Source organism: Nicrophorus vespilloides, unplaced genomic scaffold, assembly GCF_001412225.1.
Source record: "Nicrophorus vespilloides isolate i.1.1-1 unplaced genomic scaffold, Nicve_v1.0, whole genome shotgun sequence".
Classification (NCBI taxonomy): domain Eukaryota; kingdom Metazoa; phylum Arthropoda; class Insecta; order Coleoptera; family Silphidae; genus Nicrophorus; species Nicrophorus vespilloides.
The window spans coordinates 63,756-88,679 of record NW_017099911.1 but is presented as its reverse complement, the minus strand read 5'-3'; the positions used below and the strand labels follow the sequence as shown (position 1 = coordinate 88,679).

At 28.8% G+C, this 24,924-nt stretch overlaps 1 protein-coding gene across 1 annotated transcript in view; it reads left to right on the top strand.

Moving 5' to 3' along the window:
• Positions 1-24,078, top strand: part of LOC108566038 (protein amalgam) — a 35,010-nt gene extending 10,932 nt beyond the window's left edge. Inside the window, exons 3-6 of the mRNA XM_017925732.1 lie at positions 17,316-17,526; positions 19,670-19,860; positions 21,046-21,172; positions 23,910-24,078. Of these exons, the coding sequence (XP_017781221.1) occupies positions 17,316-17,526; positions 19,670-19,860; positions 21,046-21,172; positions 23,910-24,025 (645 nt within the window). The 3' untranslated portion in view covers positions 24,026-24,078. The remainder of the gene's footprint in view (positions 1-17,315; positions 17,527-19,669; positions 19,861-21,045; positions 21,173-23,909) is intronic.
• Positions 24,079-24,924: the final 846 nt, after the last annotated feature.

Here is a 24,924-nt window from a genome sequence, read left to right as displayed (position 1 = left end):
GCTGCGTGTTTTCCATCCTTATATACATTTTTTTTATATATTTTACGTAATTATAAGAAAATTGAGTTCTTGAAAATAGAAATATAACGAGAAAATCAATGTGCTTTCTAGATTCGATGCGTTTTACATGTTTCATAACAGCCGTGCCATTAAAAATATGTCGGTATTTGTCTAAGAAAATGCTTATAGCAATATCCGCTCTTACGGCAGTTGCGAGTTTTCAACTGCGCAGGGAACTTACGGTTTAAAGCAATACATCCAGCAGTAAAGTGGAGAGAAAAACTTATCCTGCCGTTCCTGAAGCCGACAACCACTCAAATTAAACTCTGGTTCCGTTCAAATTTATCATGTATTTAAGTGCTCACTCAAAAGAAGTATTATTATTATATAAGAAAAAAGTAGAACAAAAAATAGTAAAGCAAAAAAAAAACAAAATCATACGCACTCTGACAAAACGTAAGATAATATTCGTGGAGGATGTTAAAAAGGAATAAATTATCGGGAGGAGCAATAAAAGCACTTCCATGTTTAAGGGCGGTTGTAAAAATACGAAACAAAAGCTAATTTCCGAATATACAGGGGGGAGAGGTGGAAAAAAAAAGAATGGAAAAAAGCAATATCTTGGTAATGGCAGAGCAAGACTCAAAGGGGCCGCGGTTTGCTATTACTTCCACCCGTTTTGAATTGAACCTTTTATACGCAAGGCAAGTGTAAAATCAATCCCACCGGCTTCATCTGCACGAAGAACGCCAACAAAAAAAAAAACGAACTAACTTTGTTCTCTCTCTCTCATCCCCCTTAGTCATTCAGCATTTTATTAAATAAACTCTCATATTTTAGGATAAATCGACTTGACATTTCTGGCGCTTGCAAAGAGGGAAAGTGTATAAATTCCTTACAAATTTTATTGGACTACCTGGAAAAAAAAATTGAGAATTGGTTAACAGCACGCTTTTTATCTTCATTTTGTTTTTGTTTTATTCAATACAGTCGCTTCTTGACTTACTCCATCTTTCTATTTTGCAAATTTGATGATGTAAGTTGAAATCTTCTTAAGTAGAATTTCAAATGAATTAGGTTCAGCATATGGACCTTCAGCCAAGGCGATTCACAATGATAATGTTAAGAATAGCAGCAGATTCACAGTCAAAAAAAATAGTGGAATCGCAGAGCATCAATATACTACTCAAGTTAACATTCAAGACGACAGCCAACCAGCAAAGTACAGAAGATTATAATGTCTACCACCATTTAGATTTAATTAATATACGTAGGTATAAGATTGTAAATTAATTATGCTGACATAATAAAAAAAAAACAATTTTGTACATAATTACGTAAGTAATAATTTAATTTTCTGATTTTTGTCTCTTTTTAGTTTATTATTTAATATATTTCCTATATTTTTAGTATGCTATACATATCATTGAAATGTTTTTTAGGAATTATAAATGTTTCATAATATTTCTAATTCCTGGTTTTATTATAAATTAGTGAAAATATATCGTAGAAAGAAAAATTATTTTTTTTAAACTTACTTCAGTTTTCTTACTCGGCAAACATTGATTTTTTTTTCATTCCACAATTCACACTCAAAACCGTATCATTGGATTTTCATTTACGAAAAGTAGAATTAATCGTACGTTTCGATTGAAAAGTTGCTACCATAATGGACATTTATTTCCATTACAAATTTCTCGATGTTTTAAAGCTTTACCCATTTATTTTTTCATAGCCATAATCTGTATTTAAATGATACTTCAATATTCTTTACAAGCTCTTTATTCGAGAGACATTCAAGCAGATTATTTACATTAATTGGAATTCAAATATGCTCTGCAAGTACAGGTAAACGTCGTTCTACGCCGGGGTTCCGTTCCTACAAAAGCCGTCGCAAATCGAAACGGCGTAAAATGAATCCATATTTACAGTGAGGTAACTATAGTTTAGTTCTATATAAGTGTAAAATCAGCATTAATAAGCATTATTTCACAGCGGCGTTATTGTGAATCGGCGTAAATCGAACCGGCGCAAAACGACGTTTACCTGTATTTTATAACAACTCTGAAGATTATTTCATATCATAGACCAATTTTATAATAAATAAAGTTTATTTTTCATATAAAATCTTGCTGTATAGGTTTACCGACTATCAAAGAAGTAGCTTGCATTTTTCATATAAATATAATATTTACTTTTTCAAATATTTAACTGCTACTTAAATATCTGTAAAAGTTGTATATTCAACGAGTAATAATTAATCAAATTGGATTAAAATTTTAAATTCTCAAGATCATATTACAAATAAATACAACAAATTTGAAAGTTCTGTTTTGTAATTAATATATCAAGTATATTATAATGCACACAAATACTAGATTTTACATGCTAGAATATTATGTCTCCCACAGTTTGCTTTTGTTTTTACACAAATCTGGTTTGTTGTTAAACCGCCTTGAGTCTACCTTCAAGTATACTATTTCTGCAGTATAGAGTTTAGCGAAGCGCTCTGTTATGTAATAGGATATAACATCAAACATAAACACTGAATGTGCTTAATATTCACTATAACTAAACAAAATCTTACAAATAAATACTTTGTAAAATATAAATATTAATGTTTATATTATTATAGTTTTGTTTTTTCTAAGAAGTCGACCAATTTGTCTTCAAAATTAGCAAAATTGATTCTTTTAATTAGAAAAATATTTTAAACCGTTTTCTTAATTCTTCCTAATTACTGTACAAAATTTAAGTGCATTAAATCAAACATATTTGTACAGTAAAATGAAAAAAAGCATAAAAATATGATTTAATTTAATTAGTAATTATATTTAAAAGCATTTCTATAAATTTAATGAGCGCTTAATAAAAAATCAAAAACCTTATATTAAATGTACCGTATTTTTTTTGGTATATTGTATCACCTTTGGACCATAAGACGAAATTCAATTTCTAGTTAATTTTTTTACGTAAATACATACTATTTTGGACCATAAGACGCAGCTTGCACCAAATAAACAATAAAAACTCATTTTCTAGTATTAATAAAACATATTTCAATTACATTCAATAGCGTATGAAAAAAATAATAAATATACATTGTTCTATATTTATGAACTAAAAATTCTGACAAAAAATAAGACTTATCAATATAATATGTTTAAACAATAAACTATATTAAAAATAGAAAGACAATATCAATAATCAATATAAAAAAAAAAATATTAAACAGGTTCTGGTTATATCATGAAATATGTGTTATATAAATATAAATTTTCTGAAGAATTTAATATATATATTATATTACAAGCTGTCACCTCTTGTCAAAGCGAGGAACTATTGAAATATAGTTAAGAACCGCTATTATAAGATATCATAATTTCAGATATCAGTTATTACAATCTGTTTGCTGTTTAAGGAAATATTTTCATTGAAAAATAGAAGTGAAAAATAAAAGTCATTTTTATAATTTACATTTATGATATAAAATTAAATTAAAAAAAACAAATGACATTACAGCAGAAATGAATTAACCTAATAATTAATAATAAAAAAGTTGATTTATTGTTCAATTATTATATATACAACAATACGTCGAATAGTGCGGTATTGTTTGAAAGCAGGCTAATCAACGACTTTAAAACTGCTTAACAATAAATAGTACAAAACAAAACATGAAACAATTATTGTTTGTACACAATTTGTAAAATTTATTTCTATTTTGCTCAGTGAATACGCACTGATCGAAACGGCAATTAGTTATTTTGTATAATAACTATATAAATTAACAACCGAGAACCAGTATTTCATGAAATATCTAGAATATCAATATTATTAATTGCAATATTAACAAACTTGATAAGTAAAAGTGAATATATTTTATATGCAACAATACCTCGCATAGAGCGGTATTGTTTGAAAGCGGACTAATCAACGACTTTAAAACTGCTTATCAATAAACAGTACAAAACGACACTTAACTTACAAAAAAATCTATCATTTATCTGTAAAACAAATATGTTTTGTACACAATATTTAGAATTTTTTGCTTAGTAAATGTGCACTGATCGAAGCTGCAGTATGCGAGGTACAGTGGTGCCTTATTAATTAACCACCGTTTATAAAATATCTATAATTTCAATAATATTAATTTCAATGCTAACAAACTTGATAAGTAAAAGTTAATATAATAAATTCAATGGGGCTTTCTAGTGTCCGGATGGTATAAATGTAGTTTATACTTTGAAATATTAAGTTCGTAGCTTCAACTTTGTGTAGGAGAGTTGTGTAATAATGATTTGACAATTTAAGTACCAATGGAAGTGAGCAAGGGCCGATTTAACTCTTGCAAATATTTCAATCAACAGACGTGAAGTTGAGAAATTAAGACGGTAGCTGTAGGGAAAGTCTAAAGTTTATTAAAGTGTCGAGAATAACTTAGTCGTCCTGTACCTACCTCCCTGCGCCCGTGGGATAAAGTAATAAGGAGGATAATAAAAGAAGTTCGCAACTCATTTTATGGATTTTCATTAAACCGTCACCTCGCACTTGGTTTGCGCCCGTTGAAGGTTCTTTTATTTATTTCATTACCGTTTTGTTACTTGACGTTCTGTCCTCTCCTCTCCTCTTTCCATTTAACTTACATAATCTACATGTAACTCGAACTGTTTCCTTTTATATTCTCATGCATCTTTAATTCATCTTCCATTAACCATACCTTTCCACGCTATAAATTATTTAGTTTTTGCGTTTTCTTTTTAAAACAATTTGCTTGTAGCGTTTTAATTATCTTCTTTTTTGTTTATAAACCAATTCCGTTTTCCTATTATACTGGTCGAAGCATATAAATGTCGCAAACGGAGAAAATACTTTTTCCAATATACATTGTAATATGCGCACGGAAATAATGGATAGAACAAGCAAAACGAAGCATTGCTCCAGATTTTCCAGTGAAGCAAACCCTTCGGCGATTTTTGCTAACATTGTTTATTTACAATTTATATTCACCGTTCGCCAGCTGAACTCTCGTCTGGCTGGATAAATCTGCAATATCTGCAATATCTGCACGTCCCATTAACTTTTCGTTAACAATGTAGTATTGCGTCCAATCATTATTGTTATAATTGTTCTTGTTAATATAGTGTATTAACGAACTAGAGACATCCAAGGCGAATAAGTATTTACAATTAGTCTCAGTAAAACTTTAATATAACGAGGATAGTCTCATAAAAACCTAAGACGAGCATAGTCTTAGTCAATCTTTTAAAGTATCTACATTGTCTTGGAAAGGACCCCAAGAGTACCAATTATTATAATAAACTTGTTTACCCGACTATTAATTCCACAACGAGACTCTACAACAAAACATATAATTCTCTACAACTGAGACTCCCAGAACACTCCACGAACTAATATCCATGATACGTTACGACACGAACTACTTAATTCCTACAACTGAGACTCTACAACAACAACACCAGATAATATTCCGCTGTGTCCAGAATTCCATTCCTGGGACACGACAGTAGTTTCGGGTAATCCTGCATTCGAAAATACTCAAACCAAAAATTGATTTCGTTTCGGCTCATTTATTATTTAAATCGACGTATTTTCGAACTCATATTTCATTTATTTAATATATGTTTGCCAATTAAAGTTAAAATATCGACGCTTTGTTTTTAAATTCGCTTCAAATGAAGAACAGCTGGTCAATCTCGTTATTTATGATACTATGCGTTTAACATATAATATTAATAATTTTGATCATGTTCAAACTTAAATTATATGATTTTCTTGTTTACTAATTAAGAGATATAATTAATACTAATAGAGATAACATTTTTTTATTGCCATAACAAAATACAAATAGTTTCAACATTTTAATATTTTTTTATTTTTTTTTGTCCTAATTTTGAATGTTTTTTTAACAATCGTTTTAAATCGTTAAAAAAATAATTTATATTCCCCTTTGACCCAAATTGTGGCCAATAAATAAATAATTAAGATTAAATTACATTGTTGTGTCATTCCACTGTGTCCAGAATTCCATCCCTGGGACACGACAACATGTACATTTAAATGAATCAATTTATCTAACATTTTTTATGTTAATTGTAAGAATAAAGTTAATAACAATATTTACTGAAAAAGTTGTACGCAAATAAAAGGAAAAAAATGTGTTTGTATAATCATAATACTGACTTGTTTAATAAATAATATGAGTTAAACGAAATTGCTTCGTTAAACAAACTTTCGTTATTAGAGGTAAAAATATAATAAGTTCCTTCATAAAGAAAATGAAAAGCTTTTATTTTGAACAAACAAACGTTTTCTTAAATAAACAGTCAACCTACATACAAAGAGAATTCACATTTTTAAATATAAGTCTAAAGTCTAATATTTAGAAAGAAGCTAAATCTATGTTAACATTTATTTATATTTTTTGTATAAGATCTTCTTTAATTTCGTCTCAATTTCATTCACTTCATCTCCTTGCGGTCTTCGTTATCAGAAGTAACGTTAACAGAGGTTACCTGTAAATATAACAGCTTAAGTCTTTGTAATTATAATAAGTACATTTATTTTTAATTATGTTTTAATGTTATAAAACTGTTGACATTATTGGTTTGTTATTGTCCAAGGAAATTTGATATTTAATACATTCATATATGAATGTATTTTATTATGCTATATGCAATATAAAATTTATTGAGATGTTATCGATAAATATATGAATGGAAACGATATTCCTTTTACGTTTTGAAAGATTTAATATCTGATGCATAGAAAAAACTTGTAATACCGAATATTTATTCGAAGTCACCTTTTAGTTGCAAAGAACTTAGTTTGTATTAGTAATAACAACATTTGTTGAATTATTACCAAAAGAAAATAAATACATATATATATTTTAAATCATTTAAAACCATTTTTATTACTTTAATTAACAAATATTAAGTTTAAGTCAGAATAATCTCTACATTTTTTGAGAAGTTTAAATCATAAAATGTCTATTATATATAGTCCAGCCAATCGTTTACGGGATTATTTGTAAACGGACTAATAGAGGAACTAAAGATTATAAGGCCTAACTTCAACATAAATTGCACTAAAAGAGACTATATAACTAACTGATCAATTATGTATAAACAAAATATTTACTTTTTTTAATTTATATTTATTTTGCTCAATAAAAACTTAGTTTCTTTAGTAATTTTCAAATCAGACTATAGTGATTAATCAAAAACCGCACTATTCGAGGCATTAAAAACAAAAGTAATCTAAATACTGGGAAAACACTCATTTAAGCAGTCTCTATATTCCATAAATTGTTGAATGAAACTCAACTAATATTTAAGAATGCACGGAAAGACCTAATTACTGATATTTACAATTATGCAATAAACTTTATTAATATAATAATTACAAAATTAGAAAATACATACTTACATAAATAGTATGTCTTTTTGAATATCAATAGATGAGTAATGGTATAAAACTCTATTAATATGTAGATAATTTGCTAGACGTAAAACACTCGCAAAACTGCTGAAGAACTTTGTGTATGAACGTGTATCTCCTCCTAAGAAATACAAGTTTTGCAGACTTAAACTTTAATGAACTAAAATTTGCTTTGCATTTATTACATAAAGATCCTTGATCTCGAATTGTATACAATATAATTAACTACATAAACGTCCTCAAACTCCATAATTGTAAATAATGTAATTACAAAATTAAATAAGAATACTAATTAATTTGCAGTTGGATTAATTATAATTACTCTCGAGTTTTAAAATTAAATACAAAATCACGACTATAAAAATATTTAATTTAAATAAATAAAACTAATTACTTAATTAACTACATATTATTATGCGCATTTCTGATAGAATTACCTTGATTCAGAACAAATGAAAAAAAAAACAATAACAAAAATTTCAAAAATTACAAAATTGTTAAAAATAGAAACTAATGTCTCTTATTCGCCTCTAGAAATTTAAGAACTTAATAAAGAAAGTAAAGAAAAAAAGTTCATTAAATAAACTTTATATATTATTGAAAGAAATATCGATATTCAGATGAAATGAGATGAGATATAAATATAAACCAGTGGTTCTTAAACTTAAGAGAATAGAATGTTGGTTGTCGTGGGAGCGGTTGCTATACGTGTTTGTGTATGAAGGCGTACAAAAAAAATGTTTGCCAGGATATAGCTGAGAGTGTGTTCTGTAGCATGCGTTTCAGGTCTGAAAGAAAACATTATTCTTATTCCTTTCCTGTCGTGCTCACAGCTAATAAAATCCCAGGCACGAAGAAAAGAACAAAAAAAATTGTACATATTCCAAAAATAATTATGTATAATCATTGTGGAATAATACTTTGTGCTGCGCTACGAAAATATGCAATGCGACGATTAAATACAAATTGCACGACTACCCCTTTGCAAATTTTCTAAGTATAAGAAAGAACTAAAATCGATTATTCATATTTTTTAATACCTATTTATATGTTGTTTAATTATAAAGTAATTTTACATGTATTTATTTTCATACTTTATATAAATAAATTTGTTATATAAATTAAGTAAATACTTTTATTCTGGTAGATGAAATAAATACATTACCTTTCTTTATTGGTAGTAACATTCGAAAGATCAAACATCATTCTTATTCCAACATTTTATTGCAAGACATTTATTACTTTTAAAAGCAAGAAAGATTTATTTCTGTCGATAAACCTATTTATTAAGATACAGTAGCACTTTTTTTACTGTGTCTACTGGTCTCAAGTTTAAAGTCCTCATCTAGAAACACTAAGTAGAATAGAGTTTTTTTTTAATAATTATAGTTTGTTGGTTACTCAAATCCAGAGTTTTTGTAAACTGTCTGTTTTTTTATATAATTTTTATATACTTACCATTGGGAAATAATCCTGTAATTGTAAGATTAAAAATTTTGAAATTTCACGTATGAAATCACTTGATTTTTCTTGCAAACTATCGTATTTGACGACATATGCAAGAGAATAAAATAACATCGAGATACAATAATAGTTCTATTTGGGTTTCATCATAGCATTAGGAGATAATAGAAAAAACTTATGTGAATTCTTGTAATGAAAATATACTAAATTAATTAGTTTTTATTTATATTATCATTTTTGACAAATTTCCTTAAAAGTAATTCATATACAAAGTAAAAAAATATCTTATAATTTTTCATTTAAAGAAATAAATAAAAAAAAATGATTAAGTAAACTTTGTTCTAATTACATTGATTCATCAAATATTTGATATCAAAACCCAAATATTTTTTATAAATGTCTAATTTCAACATATACTTGTTAAATAACATAGAGAGAAAGGATATAACACATGTAAAAACAATCACTTTGGATGCTCTCAAATGAAACTAACGCGTCTACTAAGTTTAGAAGTTATTATGTTAAAGTTATGAAAACACTTCCATAAGTTTCAAGCATAAATGTAATTAAAATATGTGGTACAAATTAAACTGTCACATATTTAAACAGATTGGAAAAAAAAATGAATAACTTCTTTAAAAGTTGTCATTAATCACCTTTCTAAAAGTAATCTAGTAAACACATTGATTAATTTTCATAATAATTGTATATTTGATGTTCATTACAAACTTTTAATTATGTATTTATTTGTATGATTGCATAATAATTAGTATATTTATTTGAAGCAATTAATATTTAGTGTATTTCTTTATTAATAAATACGTTGATTATAGTCAAAATATAATTGATAATATATTTAAAGTTATTGAAAAACGTTGGGATCACAGTGATGATTTTTTGTCATATTATTGCGGTTATGTCAGATATTGTGAGTGTCATTGTATAAATATGGAGGTATCGCTGTCAAATGAAATAAAATTGGGGGACAATGAGTTCCCGAATGATGTGCCGCTAATTGAGGATCAGAATGAGCCGGAGGGAAACGCCACGGGAATTCGAGCTAAGGCGATTACGAAAACGTCTTCCGGTATCCCCGTGGCCTTAGTATCCACAGGCTCAATGGTCTGTCGCATTTGTCAGACAAATTCCTGCCAAGAGCCACTAATATCACCGTGCCGCTGCAAAGGGTCCATGGCTTACGTGCACTTGTCGTGCCTTGAACGATGGCTCAACCAGTCCAGTAGATGCTATTGTGAACTCTGCATGTATCACTTTAATGCCGAGCAAACGAAGAGGTACGGATTCCTGGAAGGATTAAAGTTGTGGGTCAGGCATCCGAGGAATCGATCGCACTTCCAGTCGGACACTCTCATCGCCGTACTACTAACGATCATAACCGTGGGACTCGTCGTCGTCTGCTTATTAGGAATTCAACACTTCGTCGCCGAAGCAAAGAAGCTTGGATTAACGAAGTTCTGGACCGAAGCAATCATCGGCAGCTTCCTATCCGTAATCATATTCGGTTACGTGATGACTCTGTATCTGCTCATCAAGGATCAGGTCGTGCCTTGGATCACGTGGTGGAGGAACACTGTAGACGTTCGATTGCTTTTAACTCCTTCCGTGACCAAAGGAACGGCAAGACAGTTCTCGAGCGAGACAGCAGTTTAAAAATTTCTCTTCCCTCGAGCTGTATGAAAAGAGTGAAGAAAGAAGTGAAAGAAAAAAATGCTCAACAAAAAAAAACTACACAAACAACTGTCGGAAGAAGTTCGTGCAGCTGCCGGCCTCATTTTTATTTGCTCCTAGATTTTACAGAAGTTAAACGAAAGAAAATGGACCCGCGGTTCCCGACACTCTGCTCATTAAAACTAAACACAATAAAATAAACAAAAAAGAATGAAAGAACATACAAAAAAACATACAAAGAGTGAGAAAGCGAACAGTCCATAGTTTATTTATTGGATAAGTTCTCTTTGGGATTTATGCGTTTCCATTGGTGAGTGCTTAATTAAATCACTGCTCGACGGACCGTACCGAGTAAGCTCATTTGTCACAACTGGCAATGTAACAATGTGTCGATTAAAACCGAACTGAATTTTCAGTGAAGGCCTCGGTCCTCGGTAAATGCGTTATTAAGACTTGAATAGTTTTCGGAATTCCAATTGCGGCGAAATGGAAAATTGCCGGACACACAGCAAATCCCACTTCATTTATTATTGTTCGAGTAAAGTTATCATTTCTGAAACGCCACATGCAAATTACGAAATTGAATCCTATAAATCACACTGCAATTATAAATCTTTGCAACGCTAATTGATTTCATACAGTGTTAGTTTGTCCATAAGGGCTGCAGGTCTACAGCCTCTTCGGTATGTAAAAGGAAAGTTTATATTTTTTGTAAATGTGTACATATTTAATCAAAATATCTAGAAAAGTATAAGAAATTAACAAATTAAATAGTTGTGAAAAATATGAATGTTTTATATATACGTTCAATATTTGACAAATACAAAAATATGACTTACAAACTTATTTATTTCTGTACTTAATTTAAGGTTTATGTAATGAATAAACTACGAAGCAACTATTAAAATATTATAATACTATAAAGCGCAACCCAAATTTATTTGAAGATTTTTAGAAAAGAATAATTTATTACTTTCAAACGTAAGACGAAATCCAATTTTAAGTCGATTTTTCTATGCCGTTTAATTGATTTCATTTTTCATCATCACTGATGGTTTGTCTACCAGAGTTGTATGGATGCAGCCCTTCCTGTATAAAATAAAACATGTTATTTGTATTACTTTTCCTACATTTCTATATATTTAGATCAAGAAATCTATACAAAAAATAAGAAATTAACAAATATTTAAAAAAATAATTACATTGTGCCCTCTTCTTCTCTTGAGTTCGCGACCAAAACAATAATACTACGCATAGTGCGACTTCGATCAAAGGATTCACTATAGTACGGTTTGAAAATTTCAAAACAAACTAAACTTTAATTAATTCGAATAAACATAATTTGAAAAAAAGTAGTACAAAAAATTATTTTAGTACATAAACAAATTTTTTTTTCTTTTAAAGTCAAGATTCAAGTAATTTCAATTCGAGAATAACATTTGTTAGAAAAAGTAAATCTTTTAATAATAGTTAAGTTATGCTAGTTATATATTTTTAGCTGAAGACCAAAATTTACAAATTCTTGCAACTCTTCATTAATGATTCCATCAATGGAATAAATAAATACGTGCATTATTATATAACAATTCAGATTCGTATTTACATGTTTAATGCAATAAAACGAATGCACGATTAATAATATTTTGATTGAAATCTTTGCATGAGGGAAAATAAATTATATATATATAATACTGCATTTAGTATGCGGAATGTCGTCCGCTTTTTCCGCACATAATGCTTCCCCCTTTAATGGCAAATAAAATATAATAAAATTCACTACATTACTTCCAGAACAATATCAGTCGGTTATATAATACGAGAGACGTCGCATCAAATAGCTATAGAAGTGTGTTTAAGTGGCTGAGATATGACGGAGATTATGAAATTGTGCGAACGAAAAATGCAATGTCCTTTTAAATAAAATCCTTTTAGTTCAGATTACAATAAAAACTGGGACACGTTTAAAACGAATTGACAATAAAAATGATATTAACAGTAATTTAAAAATATCTATTTTATTTAAAGTATTTTTCTTATAAGAGACTAACAATAAAAATATTCATTCTGAAATAAATTAATGACTAAATATGTGTCCGAATGTTAATTGTAATATATTTTCTTATTTTTATTAAAACAATAAATAAAATAAATTAAATAAATTAAAACAAAAGTACGTTATATTTAGAGATTCTTTTCCAACAACACACAATATAAACATGCCAATATTTGTAGCTGACATCTCAATAATGGTATTAGATATCTAAACTGCTTCAAGAGGAGCTTAATCTGCTTGAAAAATGGTTTAGGATATGGCGAATTTGTATAAATCTGTCAAAATCGATGCGTGTTACCTTTATCTCTTGTCCTCCAGTGTCTTTAAGGGTGAGATACATAGGTATGCATATGGACAAAAGGAAGAACCACATTAGGACACACGGAAGAACCACATCTCATGTCCTCCAGTCAGATTCCACAATAAAGTAGTGCCAATATTTTCAAGGGTGAGACACATGGGTATGCATATGGATACAAGGAAGCACCACATCTGGACACAACGAAGAACCACATCCGGACATCATGTTCTCCAGTAAGATTCAACAACAAAGTAGTGAGTGAGTGAGATAAACGGGTATGCATATGGACGCAAGAACCGCATCAGGTCTGGAAGAACCACAATTCGACATAAGGAAGAACCACATCTGATGTCCTCCAGTCATATTCAACAATAAAGTAGTGCCAACATCTTCAAGGGTGAGACACATAGGTATGCATATGGAGACAAGGAAACACCGCATCTGGACATCATTTTCTCCAGTCAGATTCAATAACAAAGTAGTGTCAACCTTACGGGTGAGATAAACAGCTATGCATATGGACGCAAGAACCACATCAGACCACAAGGAAGAACCACATCTCATATCCTCCAGTCATATTCAACAATAAAGTAGTACCAACATCTTCAAGGGTGAGACACATGGGTATGCATATGGACACAAGGAAAAACCACATCTGGACACAAGGAATTGCTAACTCATAATCCAAACTAAATGTAGAAGAATTTCAGATGCAATAATATTGTTTTAAGGACTTGGATCTACAATTTAAATTTAGGCAGCAAATTTCTAATGCTAAATATTGATAAATATGCAGATTGCAAATAAATATGACAAAAAATAGTTATACATTGTTGCAAAAATATTGTCACCTAATAGATCAACTATAATCATGAATATCTCATTTATATATGCTTCAAATATCAATTAATCGTATTTAAACTAATTGATAAAAAAGTATATATAAATATTTATTATGAAAATACGTTAGAAAATAAAATGAATACAGCAAAGATTACTTTTTGCTGTCAGAGGGCAAATAGGTATTTCTGAACAGGTCCACTTCGTGGATGAAAATAGTCAATTCACTTACCCTTGCCTAGGCGAGAATTCGCTTGAGGTGTATAAAGAATATATATAGATTGATAATATCTAAGAACAATTTCGGAATACCGATGGGCTTCATAAATATTCAATCACCAACGCGTGTTTTATTGCGCGAAATATTGATGTTTAAAATAATTTACGCGGCATCCTTTTCACATCAATTTTCTATATTGCCGTGCATATGCGTATATCGGCATATTTATATTTTGGGCTTTTTTTCTTTGCAAAGGCGGCAAATTGATTACACGATGATAGGAATAACTTACGTTGGAAAACCTTTTGTTACACACTTTTATTTCATTTTTTCATCTTCTTCTATGCTTTCTGCACATTAAAATGTGTATCGATTTTCAGTTGCAAGCACACGTTATGTTAGCGAAAACCGGGGCAGCTCAAAAATAACAGAAAAATAAAAATGTACTTTAACTGCATGGTAAATATATATGTGCACGACAGCTACTGTTCACAGATGATAAATTGAATAAATATTAAACGTTATTTTTTACTCTATAGTTTTAATATAATATAAGTAAAAGAATATAAAGTTTGTTCTCTTTAATTATAACAAATTTATATAACTTCTTAAGAAATTACTTATTTACGTCTTTAATTTTAAATAAATTCAAAAGTTTACAAAATCATAGTTAAGAAAACTTCATTTGATATAGAAAATTGTACTGTTCTTTCAGGACAATGCACCATAGCAAATGTAAACAATTGTGACCCCATTCCGAGTTGACAAGAAATATATTTCCATCGAATACTGAAGAATTTTTGAATAATGTACACTTTTCTCACTGAATGTAAAAAGTTATTCAAACGTATTTGAATCTCAAAGAAAACTATATAGTAAAAAATATAATAAAACCAAAAAAGTACTCAAAAACTTTCTATCAATCTATATATTTCAGAAAATTATCATATTTTTATTATATTTGTCCAAAGTTATGAAATCCTATATATTTTTTAAGTTTTATTTTTTATTTGCAATCTGCAACAGATGTGTGTAACAATCATATATATTAAATTCATAAACTACTAAATTGATTATGAAATACATGACATGTTATATTAATAGCAATATTTGTAAGGATAATTTTTACTAAACATAAAGGCCTTTATATTTTCCTTAAAAACTAACTTATTGTTTGTTTCTACCTTATACAATAATATAAAACAATTACTTTATAATTGATTATTTGAGCAACAAAAAAACTATAAAAACGTATTTGTTTTGTTATTAATATTATTATGTAAAATAAATAATTTTTATAATATTATGTTTAATTTTTATATATCTTATATTTTAGAACCAAATCTTAAGTATATATTAAAAATACATAATAACAACTTTTTTTGAGCAGATATCTATTAAGATTATCAAGATTTTCTTAAGATCGTTTCTGGAAGATTTCAAAATTCATTAATTCCAAGTCGGTTGCACGGAAATGCGATTACAATAAGATCATGCCGCATAGATTCAGCAGGCATTTGCATAATCACTTTCCAAAATCTATTCCGTACAAGATATCCGTAAAGCACTTGGAATGTTTTAAAATTAAATCTCGCCGCAGTTTATAATTATTATTTTGCAATCAAGTTGATCTTCATAATTTAAATAAATTAAGAACATTTTTATAAATTTACAGAAATTTATTTATAGATCTTATATTTTGGGCTTCTTTTGCCATTGATATTTGGTAAAATCGAAAAGATTTATTAAAATACGTTTCTCACTTATTAAATTACAAAAACCTTGAGGTATTCTTTTTTTAATTTTATTCTGATTAAACAGTTTAATAACTTTTTTTTAACAATTATAACATTATCATTTTGATACCTGGACTTGAATATGAGAAATACGCATAACAAGCTTGTAGTAATATTTTAAATCTTCTTCTTGAGTCACTAGCTCAATGTCTCCATTCTCGCTACTTTTTCTTGAATATTCTGAAACTCGCTCTTTTCTTTCTCCTTGATTGTCATGATGGATTTGATATATACCTCTACTATATTCCAGATCTCCTGGATTCCCAACATGATTTCTTCCAAAACTAAATTAAAAATTGCGAAAATTGTTAAGGTTTCCCAGAATGGACCATTGACTTAATTTCAATATTTGTTTTAAATATAATTTAAGATAAAGTAGTTCTTAGAAATTAATTTGATATTCTTAGTTTAATTTTAAATAAATTACAAAATTACGTACCATTTGATTTTTGGTCCAAATTCGGCAACTTTCCCCTACTTTTGTAACATGATTATATACATATGACATTATGCTAAGAATTTGGTGGGATGTAAGTAAATTTCAGACTTAATTTCACTATTTATTTTAAATAAAATTGAACAGATTTTTAAATCACAAAATTACTTAGTATTTTTTGGTCCAAATTTGACAACTCTTCCCTATTTTTGTTACATATGACGTAGTTGTGAGATATTTTACAGGAATTAATTAAATTTAATTAAATAATTTAACAGAATATACATTTTTCAAAATGATATTTTCTACGTTAAAATAAAACATCTGAGTGTCATAAGTTGTATATTTTGTCATAGAGAATAACCAACTGGTGACAATTAGACAACATAAATATTAGCGCTTTTATATTTGTGTATGTGTACAGTGTGAAAATACTAGTGTAAAGTATTTGCCATAAATAGTGGTTTGCGCAAATAAGTAAAAGGCGCGTGATCAATCACCCGAATAAAATAAAATGCGTTAGCGCTGGTAAACTTATCTGGGCCCTAATATTTAGGAAATGCATATGCAACTGTGCGGCATAAACGTGATTTACATCACCTATATTTCACAAGCTTTCTGCGTTACACAGAAGTTTTTGTAAATTATTGTACCCACACCACACACATGCTCGCGGCATCTAAAGTGCGCCACTTTTTCGAATAAATCATTAAGCTCATTATGCAAGAACACATGTTGCAAACTATCCTAGGGTTGCAATAAATATCGTTTCGCTCTTCCCTATTTTGTTGTTGTTTATTTGTTTGTTAGTAAATGCGTACATCTAGAAAAAATTGAGCGGCCGCGAAACCTAATGGAATAATTGCAAGGAATGTAATTAATGTCCCTTTATGAATTTCGCATGAAGGGATCGCCAGTGTTCTCGGAACACAAATGTATTAAGGCAGTAACTTACTGCCGCCGTTAATATTTCATGGTAGACCATGGAACGTAAAGGCACGTCCTCCGCCATATAATATTCCGGATATTAAGGTTATGATTCTCTCCCGCAGGTATCCTGGATTCGCAAGAGGGACCTTCACATCTTAACGGCCGGCATCCTCACGTACACCTCAGACCAACGATTCCAGGTGATCCGGCCGGACAAATCGGACAACTGGACTTTACAAATCAAATTCCCGCAGCTACGGGATTCCGGAGTTTACGAATGTCAGGTCAACACTGAACCTAAGATGTCTTTACCATTTCGGCTCAACGTCATTGGTAAGTTAACAAACTTCTTAAATTACTAAGTAAAACTATATTACTTTACGCAGCTCAAGATATAATTACATTCTCCTAATACCATTAAAACTATAACACATTCCAACTTTATTATAATTATATTTAAATTAAATCCATCATTTTGATTACTCTGAAAAGGTAATAAAACAAATGAATTTATTGTTTGATTCAAATTAAGTTCATTGAATACATAATACATTCTTCATCTATCTCTTCTCCTTCAACCGTCATTTGACTTGTGTCACTCCACAATTTCGGCAGTCCCAATTTCGTTGAGTCTTATGATGTTTTTATGGTGCCCAGTTTCTCCAAATCAAGGATAGAAGACTCTGATTACATCTCAACCAATCGTCCCTCTTCTCTTTATATTTCATTCGACTCTCTCGCATTGCTAACCTCATCTATACACATTGAACACTTCAAATTATCATGAATGAGTCACCAATTTCTGATTTTCGGTGTGTAAAAATGACGAAAAAAATAAAGGAAGATTTATGTAATAAGTGCCCTTAAACATTCCTATCACATAAACCTTCATAAGAATCTTGCATATAAAAAGATTATAATAAATTTAAGTATTGAACAATTAATAATAATAACACATTTTTATAATACTTATGTTTAATAACTATAAGAAACTAAGAGCTTGTCTAATGCTTTAACATTAATAATATAGATCACTTTAACATATACAGTACAAATTTGATAATCGCAAGAAACTTGATTCTATGTCAAAAGAAAGGTTAGGATACGAAATTATAACCATTTGACATAAGATATATTAAATACCATACGTTACTAATAGAAATGTAGCTTTTATATGAGTTGCATTTATCGAATTTTTACTATAGTAAAGACATACATTTAGAACTTTTTTAGGTTTCGAGTAGACCGCGACGGAGAAAGTACTAAACAGAGTGTTACTGTATTATATAACTTTGCAAATAATCTCAAGGTTATAAGTAGTTACAAATTATACAGTAAATATAGTTTTTTTTCGTAATATCTGCAAATTAAGATTTAAATTCGAAAAGACAGTAACGTTTATGCAAAGTGAATCGATTTATATTAATATTTTACTATCATTTTTTATAGAAAATCTTAATCAAATTTTAATCACTTCTATTAATATTAGAAGATCTAATAAAAATTATACTTTGGCTCCTGGCTCTTACAGTTGTCTATGTTGGAAAATTCATTTCAGTAGTAAAAATAGCGAATAGACACTTTTTAAAACTGGCTCTATGCTTCAGAAAAGTTGCGTACCCCTGAGTTATACGTTTTTATAGAATTATAGATTAATATTAAATAATATTTTTAGCTATAGTTGAGTTTACGAATATTGAGTAAAATTTATTATAGTTTATATTGTAATATTAATTCGCATATTTGGTGAATTAATTTTGGTGTATGGATCAAATAAGCGGCATGTGAAATATTCAATTAAAATGTTTGTCTTCGGCGAGGAAGCAATCAGGAAACTTAATTTCATCGGAAATCCGGAATTAATCTGGTATATTGTGCCTGCCTGATGTAGGATCTGTTTTAGTCGGACAACAACATGGGCGTGCATGGATGGAAGCGTTCCTGCAAAATGCGACACACCAGATCAATATATAACCAATATTCGTGAAGCCGGACTTTATTGAAAACCATATACTGGTGGTGGTGGTAGTAGTAGTAGAGCAATAATACTATCTGATTATTATTATTATTATTACAAATGCAATCGCAATCCATGGGATTTATTTCTTCACCTCTTTCGCAGCGACGGCTATCCTCCTCGGATCGTAAAATTAGCCGAAGCTTTTTCAAAAGCAGATTCCTTCCAGTGTCTCTCCAGGGAAGTGAGATCGTGCTCGTAAATTACAAGCTATCGGTGGTCACGAGTAGAAGTATCCTCAAATGTGAGGATTGGAAGAAATCCGCACATGATATTTCCCACCTCGGGATTTATTCTGCGAGCCTTTCATGCACGTATTCAATGGCGCTCCCTTATTCTTTTTTCGTTGTTATATATATATATTTTTAAAAAAATGAAACGAACATAAATTGTGACTAATGTTATATTAAATTCATCTCGTTGATGCGTGCTCACGTCTGACGAACTTTCGTGTTTCAGAATCCAAAGCCAGAATCCTGGGACCCACCGATTTGCATGTTAAAGCTGGAAGCTCCGTGACCCTCACTTGCATCATCAACCAAGGACCGCACGATCTGAGCACTGTTTTCTGGTATAAAGGACCCGATATCATCGAGGTGTCTACCCCGCATCCCAACGAAGCCGAACTTTCCCCACGGATCACTATTCAGGTAAATATCAATTATTCCAACCTCGACTCTCACCCTTTGCTCCACTCCTTCAACCAAATTATACGCATATTAGGATTTGCTTGTTTTTAAAAACCCTTTCTTCTTTTGACTAATTAGTAAAATTTGTCTATCGGTTTTTTTTTTGTTTCAATTTATAATAATCACTCAAGTTTTTTTTTTAGAAAATCAGATAATCGATTAACAAAGTTTTTTGACACAAATTTTGTAAATAAGTAATATTTGTTTATATTTTTTACTTCAAATGTATTAAAAACTTATTTTTTTTAAGTAGTTTAATTCTAGGCTTTATACAAAAAAAAAACGATTTTCTGATTTAAGTATTTACAAAATTTATACAAAAATAATAAATTTTGTAAATACTTAAATCAGAAAATCGTTTTTTTTTGTATAAAGCCTAGAATTAATTATACGCATATGAGAGCATTTCTTTGAGGTCTCACATCATTAATCAAGTTTCCTCTAAAAACTAGTTAGTAGTTGAAATTCAAGTATTCATGAATTGTACGGGAATATATGTTTATGAATGTGCATTTAATTGCATGCCAACGCTAGACTTGAACGTGACGCAACCGTGCAAAATCTATTATATTCCAATCATTAATTAAATTCGCGCCGAGCGCTTTTATAACACTGTTGTTATTGTTGTTGCTGCTGTGACGCTCGTTTTTTTTTTTTTAACCGCAAATGATTTAAACGCTTCGTGCGGAAACTCATATAAAAAGCAATATGTGTACTGTCTAAATATATGGGGAAAGTTTATTGCACTTTTATAGAAATACAATTTCAGCCACTTAACGCTCATTTTATCTTTAAACGTTTAATAACAGTATTTCTTTATTGTACACGCAATTATTTATATATTTCTCTGATTTTCAGAGTTTATTGAAAAGAAAAAACGTTTCAAATTAGAAGAATAAAGAAAATATATTTGAAAACCAATAATAAAATTGAAAAAAAAATCGATAACCGCTTTTCTTGGTTAAATATGACAAACTCCAAAACCGGTTATATAAAATTTAAAAAAACGGTTTTAGATACTTAAAATGAAAAAAAATATTTAATTACAGTAATGTTTAATTATATTAAGAATTTCAGCCACTTAACAAGCGTTTAATAAGTTTTTTTATTGTACATGTCTTTATTTATGTTTTTTTCTGTTTACAGAGTTTTTGGACTGACGGTTTGACATCAAGGCTTCACATCTCTAGTGCTAAATTGGTCGATTCTGGGAATTACTCTTGTGTACCTACAATTGCTGCACCTGCAAGCGTCAACGTACATGTCATTAACGGTGCGTTCCTTTTCGTATTTACATTAGTTCGTTCGCTGCTCTCCTAATTGGCAATTTGTGCTAAGGTTATCATTATAATTCAGTGCCAATTAAGGTAAAACTACGTATACATACTTACATTTACACCGTATTAACAACTGCATTATATCTCTTTTTTGATTAGGAAAGAATTGGATAATCTGATTATAAACGAACCATTCAAAAATAATCATTTGCAATTATTTACATTGATAAAACTAATAAGAACAAACCAAAATTTCTCATTATAAGCCTAAGTCATTGTAATATGACTACAACTGTCCATGAAAATTTTAAAATTAATTGAAGTTCAAATAAAATAGGAATTCTTAAACTTCTAAATTTCATGTACCACTTTTCCAGTCGTAGTCACAAATATCTTTTTGAAATATAGTTTTTTCTTAATAAAATTTCAAAGAAAAACCATTGATTATTAAATTTTTCACCAAATTTACAAAAAAACGTAAGAGTTCTATAATTTTTCGGGTCTATATCGCAAGCCCGACAACCGAAAGACCGTCTATTGAAATCCCGACGTTCGAAATCCCGTCTGTATCGAAATCCCGACTATATCAAAATCTCGACAACCATAATCCCGACTGTATCAGAATCTCGAAAACCATAATCCCAACAAACATAATCCTGACTATATCGGGATTATGGTTGTCGGAATTTCGATACAGTCGGGATTTCGAACGTCGGGATTTCGATACAGTCGGGATTTCAAACGTCGGGATTTCGTACGACGGGAATTTGATTGACGGTATTTCGGTTGTCGATTGCCACCATAATTTTTCAAAGGTCTATATTATTAATTGTATATTTTAATTCCTAATATTAATTAGTAGAATTAATTAATTATTTCTTTTTCTAAATATTATATAAATAAGATCCAATAAGAGTAAAAATTAAAAATCGATTAATATAGCAAAAACTGATTGAGATTTAATCTTCAACTCTGCTTTTTACATTTATCTATTAGGTAAACCTATGAACACTGATAATCAATGAAAAATAATTTGGAAAAAAATCTCAGCAACAATTATATAATACGTTATATAATAGATATTTTATGTCGTTTAATTACACCCATAGATGAAAAAAATAATTAAATTAGAACAGAAATGCAAAAAAACATTAGTCTTATGTTTCCAATAATTCACATGAAATACATGAAATGGTATAGGTTTTTTGTTGAACGATGAATTCATATCCCAATTCTTCATATTCCAATTCATATCCCAATTCATATCCCAACGTCACACTATTGCAATAATGTAATTGCAAGAATAATAATTAAATATTGAATAGATAACATTTCAACGAGATGAATTAAAGTTAGATTTTATGATGAATTTGTATCTCTAGTTTTATTTTTATTAACTAGAGGTTCGAATTAACAATTTTGAAGAAATCCAATACAAATTGGATTATTTTAAAACACAACTCAGAATATGATACGTCTCTTCAACAGTTGAATCTCTAATGAAACAATTGAAAATTTCTGTTACTGATGACAATTTTCAGTTTGAAGAAATACGAAGAGTAAATATGTGATTCTCTTTTCCTATATCTTTTTTTTTAAATCAACAAAAGAATTTATATCAAATATTTATAAACTACTCAGTAAGAAAAACATATTGTTTCATAATAAATTTTATCAAATCAATAAAAAAAATAACTAAATGAAAATTAATTATATTCAGCAATCAAATATAAAGTGTTGATATAAAAAAATATATTAATTTCTATACAAATATTTTAATTTCTATACAAATACAAAACTAAATCCATTGAAAGCACTTTAAATGATTTATATGAAATAATAACTTCAACATTTATTATTCAATCTATAATTATTCGTAAGCTATAAATAATAATGCAAAAATTTGTTTACAACTATGGAAAATATACATTTTAGCATAGAAATATTAACAATATTTGATTAACTATCAGTGGGTTTTCAGACCATTTTATTAATTATATAATTCAGTAGAAGAAAATATATATTTCTGAAGAGTAAGTTAAGTTATTTTTTTTAATTCGCAATAAGTGTATTTGAAATAATTTTCAAGCATTTAAGATATTAGTAATTTTTTATTAATAAATTAATGAGAATAGAAAATGATAAATTTTGAATGTTTCGTATCTCAGTCCACATCTAATGCTTGAATTATTGGGAAATTCATCATATTCCGACAGAAAACCTATAATATTGGTTTTCTAATAAAGACATAATTAATGATTAACGTTTTAAATATTTCACTTCTCAGTCCACAGCTAATGCTTGAATTATTCAGAAACTCATCACATTACTTCAGAAAACTTATAATATTGTTTTTTTAAATAAGGACATGATTAATGTTTAACATTTTAAATCTTTCGCTTCTTAATATACATCTAATGCTTGAATTATTAAAAACTCAAGACATTCCTATAGAAATTATTGGTTTAATTACATAATAATCTTTAATATTAGTATTTGTTAAGAGATTTATAACAATTTCCATTAATATAAATCTCTTGGCCCTATTTCAGCCAATATTTTATATTGGTGAAATTCGAACCTACCAACTTTTGTATCAGATTTTATGTTAGTATCGCTTAAACACATGTATATCATCAATGGTTTTTCTTATTCAATTTTATTAATTTATTATAAAATAAATTACGTCTGTGTCTGATGTTATATATTTATAATAATGTATTTCGTTTACAGGTGAACACCCGGCTGCAATGCAACATGGAAATAAGAACACGGCATCATTAGCTCTCTCGCTCCACTGCACCCTTGTATATAGTATATCTGTCTTCATAATAAAACACATCAGATGAAACCTCTTGTAATTTCTGCATTTTTATTTATTCATACCTATCATACAGTTATTACATTTGAAATATTCAGAAAAACATATCTTTTGTTATTTGTTTGAATCACAAAACTGGAATGAAAGACAAAAAAAAATGTAATCACTCGCACCATTTTTGTTCTTCATTCACTATTTTTTCTTGTTAATTTTGTTTTTCTTTCTTCATTTTATTGATGAATAATAAAATGCATATAATTACAAAACATAACTAAATGTACTCTGAGCCCCCATATTTATGTAAATATCCTGTATTTTAATGAATTAGTAATTATTTGTTTCACACAATAAATATATACACTATGCACTACTCTCCATTTTATGTATATGTAAATAATGAATGTGTAAATATTTCATATGTTTATTTGAGCGTAACACGTAGTGTAATGTTATGTTAAATATTAAATATAAGATACTAATTTTTCTAGAAATATATCGAAGTAAATGGAAACGTTGTAAACATTGTTTAATTTTCAAATTTCTAGCTGTCAAGAAAAAAAAACAATTACCACCGGAACTTAAATATATATACAATAATAATTTAATTATCAACTTATTTTTGTATCTTCTTTATATTATATTATATAAAATAATTCATGTATTATTATTATATCATAGAAAATTACGTATTAAGAGGAACTATGTAACATACTATATAAACTGATTATACATACATTAAAAACGTATACGTATTTTATATTATTCGCTGAAGAGAAGTTATCTATAAACATTTGTTATACTCAATTTTATTGATGATTTCTCCTAAGTTAGTTCATTAACCCTATAAATTACAAAAATGTAATGCATAAATTTGAAAATTGAAATAATAAACTGAACTGCGCAAAGAGACTGCGCGTAAACGAATTA